The sequence below is a fragment of the Solanum verrucosum genome, unplaced genomic scaffold (genome assembly GCF_900185275.1).
Source record: "Solanum verrucosum unplaced genomic scaffold, falcon-dt-bn FXZP01000060.1, whole genome shotgun sequence".
Classification (NCBI taxonomy): Eukaryota; Viridiplantae; Streptophyta; class Magnoliopsida; order Solanales; family Solanaceae; genus Solanum; species Solanum verrucosum.
Genome location: NW_026020129.1, coordinates 10,170,625 through 10,189,787, shown reverse-complemented (window position 1 = coordinate 10,189,787; position 19,163 = coordinate 10,170,625). Strand labels below are relative to the sequence as shown.

The window sequence follows — 19,163 nt, the reverse complement described above, 5'->3', positions numbered from 1 at the left end:
TGATACATCATGGTTTGCTTGTTAGGCTTTTTGTGTTTTCTTTTACTACAAACCACACAGGCATGATGATTCTATCCTATAAAGAAAACAATAGTACAAAAGTTGTAATTTATACAAATTTATACTCTTCGTCTGGTTTTATGTTCATTAAAATAAATTTTTTCAAAGTGTGCTATTTTTGCCTTGAGAAAGAATCGTCACTTGATAAGTATTAGATAACTCTGTCCACTAAAGCATAATAGTAGTTTTTGGAACTTGTAGGTTTGTGTGATCAACTAGATAATTCAAATATTTATGTATCAACTAGATAATTCAAATATATACTTCAATCACAATCAATAATAAAGAGATTCACAACCATAAAATATGGTTTTTTTTTTAATTTATAAAGAATTGCTTACCACATGTTACTGTATTTTGGGAATGAAAATTGAATTATTGGTGACGTGCATTGGGAAGCTAGTATTTTCATTAATTTAATGTAAAGAAGTTTTTTATTACCACTTGTTATCTCATTTGGTTGAAAATTGGATAAATGTCTAGCAATATAATTACATTTCTCGTTCTTTGATTAGTGATTCATTGACCACTATATCGATGATTAATTTACTTGAAAGAACGGGCACTTAGTGATCGAGACATTCACACTATATCGAGAATTATTGATGCATGCAACGAGTAATTTTGCCATCTTAAAATAATATTGTTGTTTGAGGTTCATCTGTATTTTCATTCAAAGTTCGTAACACTTCTCCTTTGTCAACTTTCTTAAAAAGCTTTTTTTTTAAAATAAAATTAAAATATTCTATAAGTTTCCATTGGAATAGGAAACTGTTTTTTTCTTTTTTTCTTTTTCTGTGAATGAGTATTTTACCATTTTTTGTTGGTAATAGGCAACAACCTTATTGACCATGTGCACAGCAGCATAAAGTTATTACTATGTTGTTTCAATTTCAATTCACACACTATATTATATTTCTCCGTACTGTCTCATTTTAACTTTTTTATATTCATTATAAAAAAACAATAAATAGAAAGTATAATTTACTAATTTACTCCTATTTATCCGTCTAAAATAATAGTTCACTAACAAAAGCGACAGTTGAAATAGGATAGGATGGAGGATATATAAAGAATTGTTTTTATATTTTATATACATTGAATAAGCTTGTCAAATTAAATTCATATTATGAAAATAAAAACCAGCAAAATCTTACCGATAGATTTGAATTGAAATTTGTCTGCCGCATACTTTATGTTAAAAACGTAGCAAAATGAAAACCAGACAACTCATAATGTATATTATAAACTGCTTCGTATACACGAATTTGTTCTCAGTCAGACAGGCTTATACCATTATACGATATTAAAGTGGAGTAAGCTATTACGTCAAAATGAATGAATAAATAAATAATTTGACGATTTCTAGATGCCACCAGTTGGGGAGAAAAGAATCTTGTTTAGCTAAGACAATCCTGCTGGCATGCCACCCAACTCCCCTACCCCTAGTCCGCGAATTCAAGATTTTAAATTTATAAATATTACTTTCTCAATTTGCTTATGAGATTTATTCAACGTTTGATAAATTATTATACATATTAAAGTGAATTCAGTATTTTAAACATGAAATATAGATGAAGCTATTAAATTTCAGACTAATAGCGATTTACATATGTAGAACCCATAATTTTAAAAGTACTCCCTCCATTCCCTTTTAGTTATTATGTTGCGCCTTTCGAGATGACTAATTTTCAAAGGTGAATTAAATTACATTAATTTGATATTTTAAAATAAAATTTTAGATATTCAAAAGTTATACATAAAAGTACTATAAATTGCAACATTTTTCATATCAATATGATGAAAAAAATACATTTTAAAATGTTGGTCAAAATTCATATCGTTTGACTCTCGAAAAGCATAACATGATAACTAAAAAGGGATGGAGGGAATATAATATATAAGATATCGAGAAATTTAAATTTTGAATCCGCCACCATTTCAAAACCATTTGTCATAAAAACCTCTCCCAGACAAAACTTTCTCTTTCCTAACCATTTGACAATAAACCTTTCCCAAACAACCCTTTCTCTTTATGTGCACTTCTATATAAAGAAACCAACGCACTCAATCAACACCAAGACCAAAACCAAAACCAAATTTATTTGACAATTTTGTCCTTATTGAGAACTTTCATAAAACAATTTCAAAATTACACTCACAACTAAATCAATTGAACATTCAAATGATGAATCACAAAATTGCTAGAGTTTCTACAACAGTAATTGAAGGTTTTAGGGGCACAAAGCCTTTGCCAAGAAGGGGTCAAATAAAATCAAGAATTGCAGCAAATGCTTTCCATTCCATCATTTCAGTGTTGTCAAAAGCTTCTTCACATCACCATTCTACACTACAAGAAAGTCAAGATACGACAAGAAAGTAGAGAGAGATACAACGACATTTATTTAGTGAGAGTCGTAGAAATCTTGAAAATGCCTGATTATGGTATTTGTTTAATTTCTTAGTTTATTTCTTTTCTATGCCCTGTAATTCATCAGAGAAATGAAATTACTATGTTGGTTGAATCTGAAGTGTTGGAGCAGCAACTTGATAAGTGATTCTGAATCACCGAGCGTTGTTGTAGGATGGATATAATCACTTCATCATAACTACAGGTCTCGAGTTTAAGTTTTGTGTACCAAAAGAATAAAATTCTAACTAAAGATTCATTAGGTTAAGTTGCCTCTCTTTTTTGTCCCCACTACTACATAATAAGCTAATTGACTGCCTCAGCAATAACCATCTTTAGACACAAGCACTTTGGATAGCAAAAAAATGGAGAAAATTGCAGAAATATGAAAATCGAAACTTGATCATTCCAAAACTTCTTTGGATTTGAACTGCAAGAAAGTCTTACATCTGAAAGAATTTAACAGTTTTTCTTGCAACTTTTTTTTATGACCGACAAAAGGTAAACTATCTAATACTTTCTCAGCAATGCTAACTGTTATCAGAGCCAATGGCTCAACCAAAAGAACTTGAAATCATCAGAACTGTCATCTTGAGAGCTCTCAGGGGAGTTGGAAAAAAAGTTTAGAGGATATCGATTGCATCCACGCAATTATAGCAGCAGGACAGAACATATAATGTACTTGCGTTGATATTCAGGCAGGTACATACGACTCGAGCATCAGTTGAGCAGGGGAAGGTGATTTGATCTCAACGATCAAATATGTGAACTTCCACTGCTTATCCACCTTGTCTTGAAACATCTCTATATAAACCTTGCCAGCTCCATGTGGTCCGCGAATATAAAAATTGACCTACATTCAGTTTTTAATTATATATGAGTGGGAACCTAAATATATTGGAGAAGAGGGTATCAAAAGATAGGGTTCACAAGAAGAAAAAGTCACCTCAACATGCTCAACTCCATCTTCATCAGTCCATATCCTATTAGGGATGCGTTGGCGCGCAGCACGATTTCTACTTTCTGATCCATAGCCTGTTACAGGGGATCCAATTCTTGCCTTGACCTGGAGTGAAGTAGCAAACGCATGCAACTGATCAGTTCAAGTACAACCAGAATCAAAATACATAAGAAATTAGGATCTTTAAGTGCTGACTCACAGTATTCAGTATACAACTCATTCTCAAAATTATATGCAGTAAATTCAAGGTAAGAACAATAGAGGCAACAAACATACTTGACCATCATTTTGAACCCTCTTGAGACCTTTGTTGAAAATTTTGTACCTACAACACAAAATTACTTTAAACTAAATTGAAAACAAGAACTCAAGTTCTCTGTCAAACTATGTAGAGCATAAATGTAACCCTTACTCTTTTGGCTGAAAAATGAGTTCCTTAAAAACTCCATATGCTGCAGCACCGGCAACTGCAAGTCCAGCAAGAATGATAAGACTATAGGAAGCTCCCTCAGTAAACGTCACAGGCTTCTCTGGGATATTGTAGGTAGGAGCATCAAAAGGATCCTCAACAGTAGAAACATCCTTTCGAGCCTGTACAAGTCGGACAAGAAACAAACACATTCGTTATCATTGATTTGAGAAATGCATTCATTGTTACATCGGGAGATATACATTTTGGTGCGAGAAGGCTAATCTCCAAGTTATACACAATTCTGGGATAATTTTCCTCTATAATATAACAAAACAGTGCAACTGCACACGATAAAGATATGAGGTTCAGTATTGTGCTTCTTCTCCTCTTGAACTACTCTACTGGAATCATGTTTTGGAAAAACACCTTTACAATGTTGTATTGGGATACCACATCAGTACATTAAGGGGTCATTTGGTTGGTAAACAAGTTAGGCCAGGAGTATAATATGGGGATTAAATAATGATGGGATTATTTAGAGGATATACTACTAATGGTAGATGGTTGATTCATAGGACTTAAAACAGGGTATGACTATAATATAAAACATGAGTTTGGTTTAACATGAGATAAATTGGGAAAATTTTAATTTCCAACTTTAACCTTGTCTTTTTTGTAAAGGACTTTCAGAGAAGAGCTTTGGAGAAGGGCATCTTTGTCATTGTGGTGTTTTATCCTGAGACTGTTAATCCCAGATTCAAAAGCTTAACTAAATGCAGAATAAAATGATCGTGTATTTTATCCCGAGATTGTTATCCCCTATCTCACATCCTTTTGGTCTGCAAACAAATTATACCTAGATTATAATGCGAGGACTATAATCTGGGAACTAAATAATGAAGGGACTATTAGTAGATATACTTTTATTGGTAGATGTTTAGTTCATTGGACAAAAATGGGATATACCTATATTAAACATGTGTTTGGTTTAAACTAGATAATTTGGATAAACTTTCATTTCCAACTTTAACCTTGGTTTGCTTAAAAATCTCTGGAAGAAAAGCTTTGGGTAAGGGCAAATGTGTCATTTTGTAGTTCAACCCCGGGATTATCCCACATGGAGTATGGTATAAAATTAATATTACAATTGTGGTATGAACAATCCTGGGATTACTAATCCCATAATTGAAAATGCTACCTAATGTAGAATCTTTAAATACTTTAACCCCCCTGATAAACATTACACGTATTTGTATTTCACATTCTGTCATACATAAAACAATGTACAAATTCCCACATAATTTAATGCAGGTTTCATTTAACACAATCAACCAAACGCTGCACAAAATTATACATGCATTATTTTCATATGCGACCAACCAAATGATGCATAAGTTATGCAGAAAATATTTTTTAATCTCTTTAAATCAAACATATGATAAATTTTATGTTGAGATTATTTCTCTAATCCATCCAACTAAACGGTCGCGGGATCAGCTCTAAAAAGAGAGAAATCTGATGAGGTGATCCTAGGATACCAACATTAAATAGGTTTCAGACAGGAAATTGTATTCAATAGGGCATAAATCTTAGACAATAAGAAATAGAAAAGACCAACAAGCCATGCTGTGGAAAAAACTTAGTTTTGACAGCAACAAAATCAATGATTTGTCAGTGTTACTTTCTGCAAACATTATACAGTTTAGAGATCATGAAGGACAAATGACCTGATAGCAACTTAACAGACTTGGCACTGAACCTAACAGAAAATAGCAGTTGCATTACAAAGCTTTGTTATGTATCATCATATAGTTCATTGGCTCTAGTAACACTATGTGATCCAAAACTCAGGAGGTGTCTGTTCAAGAAGGTTCTTTGCTAAAAACTTCACTCCTTTGATCCTTTCCCTTTAACTTCACTTATTTGGAAAGTTGTATTGCCCTAGAAAGTACACCTATTACATTTTCTTTGACTCTTCGGTATATAAAATTTAAAAGCATAATAGGAATGACTTGTTGCAGGTACACACACCAACAAGGTCCATGTCCTAAAGCTTGACGTGGGTTTGGAGCATATGGTGGAACTCATAAGCATCTCCTACTGCAATTTGCATAAACTGTGGAGAAGATCAGAATTTAGGAGGAAAGCTATTGTAACATTCTCCTCATTAAATGAGCATCACACGAGATTTTTTTAAGTTTTGGGGGGAAATTATAGCGACTCTTTCTCATTGAATGAGCTGCTAGCAACCAGGTACAGGATAAGGGAAGGTAAACTGGTACAACATGCAGCTCCTTTGAGACTAAATAGTGCTTATGGTAAAGAAATATAACAACATTTCAGGACCAATATACATAAGTTGACTTGGTCTGGAGGGAAACATTCTTTCTTACTCTTTTGTGCACCGAGAGTAACGGTTTTTAGGGAGTGTAGAACTGGGAAACCTGAAACAAAGTGACTGTAGCGGAACAGTATATCCTCTTGTTAGTCCATTTTTGCCTTTTAAAGACATGTTATCTTAGATAGCATTGATTTGTGGAATGGGAATGAGTTTGAGTTCACCAGTAACTTATAAACATTTTTTTTGATAAAGACCAGTAACTTATAAACATTTCACTAAGGGTGGGCTTCTTCAATTCATATGTCAATCTACTTAACTAAATTAATAATTGTTTCACAAGTTGGAATTGACAAGCTTAAAATAGTAAAATACCTTGATATTGGAATCACATGTTTCTTAAGTTGAGATGCATTTAATGACAAATATTGCTATTGGAAGGTAAAACAAAATGTTACTAACTCAAGATTGTCTTTCTATAAGTAATTTGGACCTAAATTTTGGTCATTCGAATACCTACTGTATTATTAACATAGTGGCGATACTTAATACATGATTTGCTGGGGAATTAGTTAAGTGTGGTCCTTGGAACATTTTACTCCTGTTTGCCTTTCAACTAAGTTCTGCTTTCACAACCTAAAAGAAAAAGGAAAGGCATATATGCATGATTTAGAGACAGAAATAACCTCTGATTGCTTTTGCCTCGATCCAGAAGCCTTTGATGCAAATGATCTAGCAAAGCAAGACGATTGAGGATTTACGCCAGCGGTATTGACAAGCTGAAACGGTGATCTGAAGGTCATTAAGCATGGTGTGCTCCTTCTATATCTGTATAGAACAGGAATTCCTGCAAGATCTACGTCTAAGTGCTTTTCTTAACATAGAATACGTTCCTACAGAAATATTAAAATTGATATCACATGGACACAAGATTGTGAAATGGATTGGACACAGGAATTACATGGTGAGACACAAAATCTTACAATTAGAAGCAATTGCATGAATGCACATGTAGTTTTCTAAAGATCTCAACAGGAAATGATCCCGCTGAAAGCATAAAGACATAATTTAAAGTATTGATCCTTTCGGACATGAGTGCCACAACCGTCAGGCACAGCCATGATAATATAACAGAAGTCTCAACATGAAATTAACATCTGTACGCTAAAGTATTGACCATTTCTCGCAAGAACCCCACAACTGCAAGACATAGCCATGTAACATTATGACCCATGCAACATAGATGCAGAACATTCAATTAAACCTTTGTCCTTTTACTCCCCACATAAGTAGATAGCAAGTCCACAATATGTAGAATCAAGCAAGGCACCTCCTTTTTCTTAAGGAAAACAAAACCGTTCTCTATAGCTACATGTTTGAAATCGTCATCTTAAAGTTCTCAAGAAATGAAAAAACATATATTTTCTGAGTACAGCAAAATTGCTCCAAGGATCCTTTTGAATGGCACACGTGAAGAACTAAAACCACTGAATGGATGAATGTTAAAGCAGACTCAAGATCCACTTTATCAAGAGAAATGAACTAATCCTAAATAAATATTCTTTGGAGATCTAACACTTGCAGAAATCCAAATTGTTCTTTTACAGTTTGCAATTCTTCAATCATGAATGTAGCATCTACTAACCAGCAGGTTCATCGATAACCTGCAAAACATAAGAATTTTGGGGGGCAAAAGTTATCAATAGGCAGCCAACAAACTTTAGGATCATCGTAGTAGCAAGACATTTCAACTCACCTTCGCAGCAGGATAAGAAGCATATACTGATCTCCTCGCACAACCTGATTTTACCAGTTCCTGAAAGTACATCATAATCAGAGAAAGAACAGAAGAAGAACCAAACATAGGATATGAGGATAGGCACACATCACGCGTTCAAGATCTGCTAAAAAGTCTTATTTAACTGGGAGTAGGGGAGGGCCCCATACTCCCCCAAGTTCCACATCTGTGTGCCAATCGAGTTCAGGCAGCTAACCCATAGGGAACTTCTCGGTTATTAAAAAAATAGGGACTAGAATTGGTATGTCTATGGATTTTCTTGCTGAATTATTGGAATACTCAAACTTTGGTGCTTGATCTGAAGTTCCAACTTAGACATAATTTGAGGAGCTGTAGTTCAATAGTCACACATAACTCAACCACTTAGCTCAGCAGTCATAAGTTTAGGCTGATACAACAGCTAAATGTAAGAAAATGAGCTTACAAATATCTACATTCATTACACGAGTCAAACTGAAACTATGGAGCAGTAGCTTTCAGTACCTTCTGGTACTCATCAATAAATTTTCTACCTTTCTCATCAAAAAAGAAAAGAGAAACTATGGTGCAGTAGCAGATTAGTTTCATGGATCACTTTTGCATACACTGCAGCTTATCTTCTACAACTACTAAGCTTACCTCCACCAGTCTAACATAAAGGTGCTACATTACCACTAAGGGATCATTGGTGCGATGAATTAGAGAATCTACCAACATTTCTAATACACCCTATCCAATACTATTCTTATACACTCTACCAAACAGCCCCTACGCATATAAGAAAAAGTCACCAGCTTCTTATTTTTGTCGATAAATCACTCTCATCACTATAAATGCAACAGTTGAGACAAAGTAACCCTTAACATTTGATCAAAATCATCAATCACAACATAGAGAAAGTTCAAAATGCAACATCTAATAAGTACTAAACTGTATACAAGGCCCCAACAATTCATACATATCCATTCCAGTAGCAACAAGAACAGGAAAAATCAATCACAACAATGTGAATTTTTTAACACAATTCCACATACCCTTTTAGCAGAAACATTGAAAACAGCACTATCAGCAGCCATTGACGAGAAACGACCGATACCCACATCAGATAAGCTTCTTGATGGCACATATTCCAGTAAAGAATCAAACTTGTTGCATGATTTTGCAGCATTCGATAACAACCACCTCGTCTTCAATGAAAACCCGGTTCTCCTGACATGCTGCATCTTGGATAGTGAGGTTTTGATGGACTTGTAGAACAAGATTAGGGCACTAAACGGACATAGAAGATCAAAAATGGAGGAAAATTTGAACACAACGAAGCAATTGAAGAAGAAGTTCAATAGAGATTTTTGTAGTGACCCTAAAACCCCAAAAGAAAAAAAAACCCGGACTGGGGTTTTTGAGTTGCAAAGGTCAAGTGCAAACGGGTCAAATTAAAATTTCAAGACAATAACGCATTTCGTAAAACAAATTATTTAGACACTCAAATTATTGTTTGTCTTTATTGAACATATGATAATGTGTATCTATTTTATATTTTATATGTGCATGTTTGTGATTGCTCATGACGTACATAAGTTAACCAGCTAAAGAATGTCACCTTCTTTCATTATACGAATTAGTCTGAGTAAGTCGTATAACCTTAGACATGTTTCAATTAAGAATGATGTGTATGGTTAAAGGAGATATTATATTTTAAGTGATAAACTAGTCGAGTAATGAACATTTGAGATTGTGCACGAAATAATTTTAAAAATTCGTTAAAAGTGTTTAGCATAAACACTTTATCATATGTTCAATTGTAGTTCAAGTGTCTAAGTGAAATTAGCTGACAAATCGGATATGTGACACAATTTGAAGGAAAATGGGCAGGAAGCTATATTGCTTGATCCAAAAGAGTTTGGGCTCAAAGTTGCCCGGCAAGATTTTTTTTGCAATTAAGAGCTTATCTCTGCATGGCCCAAAAACCCAAATTTGAACAATTTGAAGTCACTATGAACAAATCTTTCAAACACTTTTTTGGTTTTATGATCCCATCTTTCATTATCAATACCTATTAAATCCTCCCGCTTCAATTAGAGATCTCGGATTGATGCATTGAACATAAAAAAAAAAGAATCTCATAAAATACAATTATTATAGTCCTTATGCGATGCAAATTCAAAGAGTGTTGATATTCATTGTGATAAATAAGGGGAGCGGGGAGGTGGGGGCGGGGGGAGAAGGAAAATAGACAAGATTAGTTGGTTAATCCCTTCCTAAATTACCTTGTTGAGTGTAATTATCATGTCCTCTTTAAATAAATATTCGACATAAATATGATAATTATCGTTGATAAATAATGGTTTCTATTGCACAAATCTTTTACCCAAATAGTAATTGAAAGATATAGTTGTTTATGTTAAGTTGTAATTACTTTTATCCTTTTTTAGCAAATGATTCAGAGAATTTATCTTTGAACTATTACCGTCAAAGTGTATCACATTCTTTTATTATATGTACATTAATTTTAAATAAACAAGTTACGTTATAGGTGTTGAATTTTGGAACTATTTAAATTAACAATTTATCATTACCATTATATCAAAATATTTTGAAGGGTGACGTTCACATAACATGTCATATTTCTAAAAAAAAATAAAAATCTAATATGAGTCATGATAATTCAAAGAATACCCTAAATATTTATTAATTTAAAGTTGAAACTCCTAAAAATATAGACAATTTAAAATTTTATTAATCTATTCACTAAAAAAGCAACCAAAAACAACAAAAAGTTGAGAATAGTGTTTAAAAGAAATACACTTTCCAACGTCCCTATCTTGTTTATTTCCATTCATTATTATAATTTCTACTTAAAGAGGAAAAAAATGTGAAACTTTCCTTTCTTTTTTCTTTTTATATGGTGACCAAATTATACTTATTATTATTTTTTGAATTTACTGTCAACATAAATGTGTGTTGTTATTAATTTTTTTTTTAGATATATATAAGTCGTACTGAACCGACTCATCTGCTGAGCTAATATTTTCTTTAATTACTTTTCCTTATATTACAAATACTAAAATTAGTAAAAAAAAAGATATTACAATAGTGGTATATATATATAATATAATGTTGGATATATATAAATGCACAACAGATCAATGACGAAGACAAAAATAGACATACTTTTGGCGAAAGAGATTCAAATGAATCTTTTTTTCACCCTTTATATATACTCTACCTCTAATATTAATCAACAACATAACTATATATGATGAAGGATGGTCAATTGAATTTTTACTATAAAAAAATTATGATGATTGAAATACATCATTATTAGACTATTAATCGTATAAATATATATAACGTATAATGAACATGGATATGAAAATTTAGTCCAGGAAAAAAAGATACAATTACAATTAACGAGTAAATGTATGGCTATGACTTGTTAGTTAAGTGGAGGAAAATTAAAATTAATGAAGGAGTAGTAACTATGGGGCGTTATAGTTGGCATATTAATTAAAGACTTAAAGAGTAGAAGTATTTATTTATTTTATTTTATTTACCAAACCCAAAGGTATCTAAATTAATTATGTCATCCCTTTGTTTTGCACGGCAAAACGTTCATTAATTGTTCACACACCTAGATCCGTCAAAAAAATAAAAATCCGTAAAGTTTAATCCAACACAGTTATATTTTTATAACTTCAATATTATAAATTCTAAATAAAATTAAAAAATATTTGGAATTACACTATCTATGTAGTATTTCTTTGTTGGTAAGCTATAACTACCCTAGAGAGATCATGGACGAATTTATATGCAAAAATAATTAAAATATATGAAGTTGTTATCTCTTCGTAAAATTAAATATTTTTGTATAATATTATCTAACGTCTGTTGTCACCTATGCTACAATAAGATTAAATAATGCACTTGGTTGAAAATTAAGTTATTTATCTTAAGGACCAGAGATTAATTTCCATTACATATATTTTTTTTATTGATGTATTCATATTTTAGAAATTATAGATTCATCGAGACATAAAAATAACTTATTTGATTTTTTTCTCTATTTTCCCAAAAATATAACCACTTTTTACTTGGTAATTTTTTTAAAAAAGGAATATTTAAGTTGGAAATGGAGTAACATATTTTCCACAAAAAAATTATTTAATAAAATAAATAAAATTTCCCGACATTTGGCAGGTCGCAGGTACATAGATTTAAGTGGGTTCACATGGGATCAAATCCCACCGACCCAAGTAGCCAATACACAACACCGCCACGTGTTTTTCTCTCAATTTTATTATTTAGACTTCACACGTGTCCCAAAGCAAAGCACACCGATACCATACGAACTATGATGAGATGATTGAGATCAATCCGTCCTTAATTTAAAAAGTTTGAGTTTGAATCACTTGGAAATAAAAAAAAGAATAATCCTATCGAGAGTGTTTTCTATAGTATTAAACTCTACAATCCATGAATTCAAATTGAATCGAGTTTCAAGTTGAATACCGAACGTGAAAATTAACAAGAAGTGGGTTGGAACTACCAACCCAACCTGACCCGACCCGATAAAAAAGTAGTATAATTATATTGTTTCATTATTTATTTTATATATTTTGCAGAAAATAGTGGTAGTGAATTGTGGGTAGAATATAACTAAAGAAAATATAGTACAAAAAATAGTATGTGCTATCTTTTTTATATTAATATATTAAAAAAAGTCGAATAATTTTCACAATAACTTAAACATGTAAGAAAATATCACATAATATTAGTTGAAGGTGTTGGGTTTAATTTATTAAAAAATGTGGTTTAATATAGTTTAGTTATGTTCTAGGTGGACTACCAAATACACTAATCATGATTAGTTAGTATTGAAAAGGGACAAGAACTTATATTTATTTGAATGAAAAATCGTGTTAAAAGAGTTTATAATATGATATGACAAAATGATTTTCTTTTTTAGAAGATCCAAAGTTTTCTTAAAATGAATGGAGATCTAGTCACAAGAAAAAAAATGATGAAAGCAAAATTATTGACACGAATAGCAAAAAAGTTGAGATTAAATTAATTACATGCATAATAACAAAGATAAAATCTAGAGAATTTATTTAATTTAGTATAGTAGTCCCTACCTAAACAATTCAAAATTGAATGTACTGCGAAATTGCTATTATTAGAACTTTTCATATGGTTCAATTTAAATATAATATTTACCCTCTTCGTTTAAAAATTTAAGATAAAATTATTTTTTTTCACAATAGTAGTTATTTTTAAAAAATTACAAAAGTTCAATTATGAGATAATAACACGTAAATAAAATAAATATTTAATAAAATATTATGTTTCGGTGAGAAGATGTGAGAATTTGAATATAGCGGATTGTGAGAGAGGTCGGGAAAAATCGAAAAAAATATTAAAGAAAAGTCATTACTCGTTAGACATAGTATGAAATATTTGTAATTTATCAAGGACATAATTCTAATTAGAAGGATATTAAGATCGAGAATTAGCGTATTTCTTTTATACACTTTTCATTGCGGGAAAAATCGAAAAAAATATTAAAGAAAAGTCATTACTAGTTAGACATAATATGAAACATTTGTAATTTATCAAAAATATAATTTTAAAAAGAAATATTAAAATAGAGAATTAGAGTATAATTTTTAATACACTTTTTATTATTTATTTATACATACGTAAATCTAACCAACGAGCTCCGTTGCATTATGGTTTGTTGCTAATCTTATGTTTTTAACTTAAGAGCAAAAAAAATTACTACTAAAAAGATGACAACTTTAGCTTAAAAGAACTCTCTTTTTTCCTTCTCTCCCTCTTAGCTGTTGCTGAGAGAAATCAGAAGAGTTGCAGACTTGCAGTTTTTCTTCTTCTTCTTCTTGAAATCAGCAATTCCCCAATGCATGTTGTCCCCTTCTCTTCATCTCTCTGAAACCCCCCCTTACATATTTTTTATAGCCTTATCTCTTTATTGATTCTCACAATTCCTTTACATATTCACACACCCTTTTCTCATTTTCATCAGATCCATCACTCATCTTCTCAAAATTCTGTGAAAAATCCAAAATTTAGGCTGAAAAACTGTTACCCAAATGGGTTCTTGAAACATTGTTGTGAAGCTTCTGGGTTTTTTTTGTTGTTGAGGGGTGGGTTTTAATGACGATGAAAGTGACCCAGAAAGTAAAAGATTCAGAAAAAATCATCTGGGATCAGATGAGAAGTGTTTCTGGGTCACAAATTTCAATTTCTGGTTCACATAATCGAGCTTTTTTGAAGTTTATGGTATGGCTTTTCCTTTTTGCTTCCACTACCTATATGGTTTATACACTGAAGCTCGTTTCGTATAAATCTTGTAACAATAACGACGTTTTTAGTCGTAATAGTTTGTTTATTCACTCATCGGAAATCAATTCCAGTAAATCCAGTAAATCGATCCGGCGGGTAATAGTTAAGGAAGAAACAGAAGAGAAATTGGAAGAGAAAACCGGGTTGGAGCATATTGTATTCGGCATTGCAGCTTCTGCGAAGCTGTGGGATAAACGGAAGGAATATATAAAGTTATGGTGGAAACCGGAGGAAGAAATGAGAGGGATTGTTTGGTTAGATAAACCGGTGAAAACTTCGAAAGGTGACGGAGAATCTCTGCCGGAGCTGAGAATTTCCGGTGATACTTCACGGTTTGCTTACAGAAACCGGCAGGGTCATCGGTCTGCAATACGGATATCGAGGATTGTATCGGAGACATTAAGGTTAGGGAGGGAGAATGTGAGGTGGTTTGTTATGGGTGATGATGATACTGTGTTTGTTACTGATAATTTAGTGAGGATTTTGAACAAATATGATCATAATCAGTATTATTATATTGGAAGTTCAAGTGAAAGTCATTTGCAGAATATTTATTTTTCTTATAGTATGGCATATGGGGGTGGTGGATTTGCTATTAGTTATCCTTTAGCTAAAGCACTTGAGAAAATGCAAGATAAGTGTATTCAAAGGTACCCTGGGCTTTATGGTTCTGATGATAGAATGCAGGCTTGTATGGCTGAACTTGGTGTTCCACTCACCAAAGAACTTGGTTTTCACCAGGTTAGTTTAGTTGCTATTTCATGTTTTTTGTTTTTTTTTAATGTTTCTGGCTATAATGCATTTGTTCATGGGTGAATCTTGAATATGTGTAATAAACAGAGACTCAAACTTGGCCTCAGCCGACAAGTAAGCACTCCAACTTTGAGAGTGCACATCTAGACACCTAAACCTAGTCTCAATAGACAACTAAACACTCAAACTAGTCCCCATTGTGTCTCGTGGACACCTAACGCTGACATGACACATAAATTTTGGAGGTGTCTAGATGATCATTTTGTAGGTTGTAGATAATCATTTTGTAAGTTGGGGAGTTCATATTTGTCGAGGCCACGTTTAAGTGTTTGTTTATGTATTATGTATTTGTATGATTTGTTTTACCATTTTACAATGTTCTCCATGCTCATTCTGACAACATCTCAGGATCTCACATGCTGGTTTTGTAAATTTGGCAAGCATTTTCACAATTGGTAGTTGGGTTCTCTTAATGAGTCTTAAAAGACATCACATGTGTATCTGCCTAGTGTAAGTCACAAGAGGAGCCTGGTGACTTTGTAAATTATGTGATAAGTCAAAAGAATTAATTGGCACATGTGTGCCAAATTCACAGAAGAAGAAAAACAAGAGTGGTAGTAGAAGCATCGAGACTTCTTTCTATACTACTTGAAGATGACTTTTTTATGTGAAAGAAAAGGGAAAAAAAGCTCCTTTAATAAGCAGATTGAACTAAATCTGCTTCCTTGAAAAATATGGTTGTTTGTATTTGTTTTTCTCTGTTTAAATCTTTTTAGCATCCGGTTTGAGTTGTCCGTGAGAAAGTATTTATGTTAGTGATGAAATCTGGGATAGTTTGGGGTGGGATATGGAAAGTAGTAGTTGTTCTTGGTAATTGAATTGCTAAATGATGTTTTTTTTTTGTGTAACGAAAGATTAAATCAATTGCCGGATTCTGCATAGAATATCTTAAATGGTTCGTCTATATTTGTCGTTGTAAGCAGAAAGACCTTATAATCTGTGTGTTCTTGTTTATCAGTCTCTGGCCTGTGCAACCGCGAATTTATAGCGTTTTATTGTTTGACTGCATAATTTCACACTGTATTTTATACGTTGTTAATCATTTCAATAAAGGCCTATCTGATTATGACTTCTTTGGGATGCAGTACGATGTGTACGGGAACTTATTTGGTCTGCTAGCATCACATCCAATAGCGCCATTGGTAACATTGCACCATCTTGATGTGGTGGAGCCAATCTTTCCCAATGTGACTCGAGTGCAAGCTTTACGGCGTCTCACAGTTCCAATGAAGCTTGACTCGGCTGGTCTTATGCAACAATCCATTTGCTATGACAAAGCTAATGATTGGACCATATCAGTGTCATGGGGATTTGCAGTTCAAATATTCCGTGGAGTGTTGTCCCCCCGTGAAATAGAAATGCCGTCAAGAACTTTCCTAAATTGGTATAAAAGAGCAGATTACACTGCATACGCTTTTAACACGAGGCCTGTTGCGAGGAACCCATGCCAAAAACCTTTTGTGTTTTATTTATCAAGTGCCAAAATGGATCCTTCCAGCAACCAAACAGTGAGCCAGTATACTCGTCATCAAGTTCCTCATCCAGCATGCAAGTGGAAGACGACAGACCCTGCTGTTGTTGATCGCGTGCAGGTTTATAAAAAGTCTGACCCACATCTATGGGATAGGGTAAGTTCCTTTTGTTAATTAGCTTATTTTTGCTTCATAAACACCGAAAACGTTTGCAACCACAGTGTCTTTCAATTGTTTTCTTAGCTGGGCATTAGAATGATATCTGATAGGAAAAAGTGTATTATTCTGTTAAGGGTCGATTTGAACTAGTACCTTATCCCAAAACAAAGAAGAAAAAAGATGTACAAAATCTTGATAGCTACTTAAACAACAGAATCGGAGCATGCTAAGGCAGTTGCATTGGGAAAAAAATTCTAGTTAGTTTCTTTTATTAAGTTGGCAATTGTTCTCTACATATAATTGACCGGTGTATTTTGATATTTGGCAGTCTCCAAGGAGGAATTGTTGCAGAGTCTTGAGCTCAAAGGGAAAAAGCATGGTGGTGGATGTGGGTGTATGTAAGGAAGGTGAGCTCAGTGAAGTATGATGATGAATAACTCGAGCCTTTCTTCTCTCCTTGTATTCGCCCCTCAATTGATTCTCGTATGTATTTCTTCATTTGTTGAACTTAGGAAAAAAATTCTTGGATTCATCCAAGTTTCCTCTACTTATGACCACTATATTAGGGAAAAAGAAGAGCTAATGTAAAATATCCTAGGTAAAATACACTAGATATCCTTATCTATTAATGTAGCATAGTTTTTTCAGTAACTTTGATCTTTCTTGTTTCCAAAAGATTTCTGAGTTCAATTTTCTGCATTTTAACCTGGAGGTCTTATTCTTCTTCCTTCCTAGTGGCTCCCTCTTTCTTTTTTTGGTAAGTAGGAAACCGTCTATTTACCTTTATGAGGTAGGAGTATGGTCTGCGTACAATTTATCCTCTTCAGTAGGAGTTCGGGGGTATGTGCTAGTGCTTCCTCCATATTTTCCATATAAACTTTCTAATTGGACTAGAAGCTAGTATACTATAACATCAATTTTATTATATGATTAAACATTTCAACATCTTAGTGGTACCTTTCCACAAGGGTACTTTTATATTATTATTGTGTTTATGTCAAATATGTTGGACTATGCAATGTTGGACCTTAGTCCTTTGGACAACATTTGTCAAAGACAGTTCTTGGTCCACCTACAACATCAATGATTTGGTTAGTAAAATATTGAAGATTTGTGTCTCCATCAAGACTAGAAAAGTGGATCGTTTATTCATTATTTCATAAATAAAATGAAGTTATGGGGACACTTACCTACTTTTGGCTCTAGTTTGAATTAATGGTCTTTTGATTATTGGCTGTTAATTTTAGTACAATATGTATTACTTTTGTCAATAAGAAAGTATGGTGTTGCTTTGAAAAATATGGCAATTGTTCAAAGGCAGTGGAAGAAATGTCAATCGACATTCTACTATTCATACTTGGATTCAGTAAAAAGTCGTATCACTTGGCTAATACCTACGAAAAATTGAGGAAATTGCTTATTCATGTAAATTGGTCCCGAAATATTCAAAAATCCCTCTAAATATTGTTGTACTGTACTCTCAACTCTCTACAAATGGTTTTATAAAGTTGCAAAAAATTCGTCATATATTCATGGTTAACACATGAAAAATGGTGTAATTTCTATAAATTGGCTTCTAAATGTCCAAAAATCATTCTAAAAATGGAGGGTTTCATAAAGACTTTGCAAAAAATTCATTTGGAAGCCATATCACCAAAATATTCATTGACCAAAACATAAGAAAAATTGACAGAATCGTTTAATTTTTGTAAATTGGTCCTTAAATATAAAAAAAAATCACTCTAAAAATGGTCTTTACGTAGAAGCCTGCCTGAAAAAACTTTATGAGGACCTCCGTAATGAGTGGGGGAGCATTACGTATAATCCCGCCATTTTTTAAGGAACATTTTTGCATATACAAGCCACTTTTAAAAATTACGTATAATCTCGTGTGTATTAACCCATAAATTTGGAGTCCTGGGGAATCTGAAATTTTTTTCTGAAAAAATTTATGAGGACCTCTGTAGTGAGTTAGTGGAACATTACGTATAGTTCCACAATTTTTTTAAGGCATATTTTTATATTTACGGGCCAAATTTTAAGAATAACGTGACTTTGGCGGTATTTCGTGTGTATTAGCTCTTGGATTTGAACCTTGGGGCGCCAATTTTTTTTTTTTGAAAAAAAATTATGGAGACATCCGTAATCAATTGGCGAAGCATTACGTATAGTCCCACTATTTTAATGCATATTTTTACATGTACGACCCAACTTTAAAAAATTAAGCGACTTTGATGGTTTTTTGTGTGTATTAGCTCATGTATTTGTAGCCTTGGGGCGCCTAATTTTTTTTCCTGAAAAAACTTTATGAGGACATTCGTAATGATTTGAAGGAATATTACGTATAGTCCCACCATTTCTCTAAGGTATATTTTTGCATTTACGGGTCAACTTTTAG

The 19,163-nt window shown here is 32.8% G+C and overlaps 2 protein-coding genes across 2 annotated transcripts; one reads left to right on the top strand and one right to left on the bottom strand.

Moving 5' to 3' along the window:
- Positions 1–2,869: 2,869 nt before the first annotated feature.
- Positions 2,870–9,403, bottom strand: LOC125826213 (probable mitochondrial import inner membrane translocase subunit TIM21). Its single transcript, XM_049505535.1, has 8 exons — positions 8,993–9,403; positions 7,938–7,997; positions 7,827–7,845; positions 6,868–7,028; positions 3,844–4,022; positions 3,708–3,756; positions 3,417–3,536; positions 2,870–3,323 (listed from the first exon to the last, which is right to left on the bottom strand). Exons 1-8 carry the CDS (start codon positions 9,179–9,181, stop codon positions 3,165–3,167), a joined length of 936 nt encoding a protein of 311 aa, XP_049361492.1. The 5' UTR covers positions 9,182–9,403; the 3' UTR covers positions 2,870–3,164.
- Positions 9,404–13,977: 4,574 nt separating this feature from the next.
- LOC125826202 (uncharacterized) lies at positions 13,978–17,307 on the top strand. The gene is made up of 3 exons (XM_049505522.1): positions 13,978–15,062; positions 16,220–16,762; positions 17,094–17,307. The coding sequence occupies exons 1-3, from the start codon at positions 14,133–14,135 to the stop codon at positions 17,190–17,192; spliced, it is 1,572 nt and encodes a 523-aa protein (XP_049361479.1). The 5' UTR covers positions 13,978–14,132; the 3' UTR covers positions 17,193–17,307.
- Positions 17,308–19,163: the final 1,856 nt, after the last annotated feature.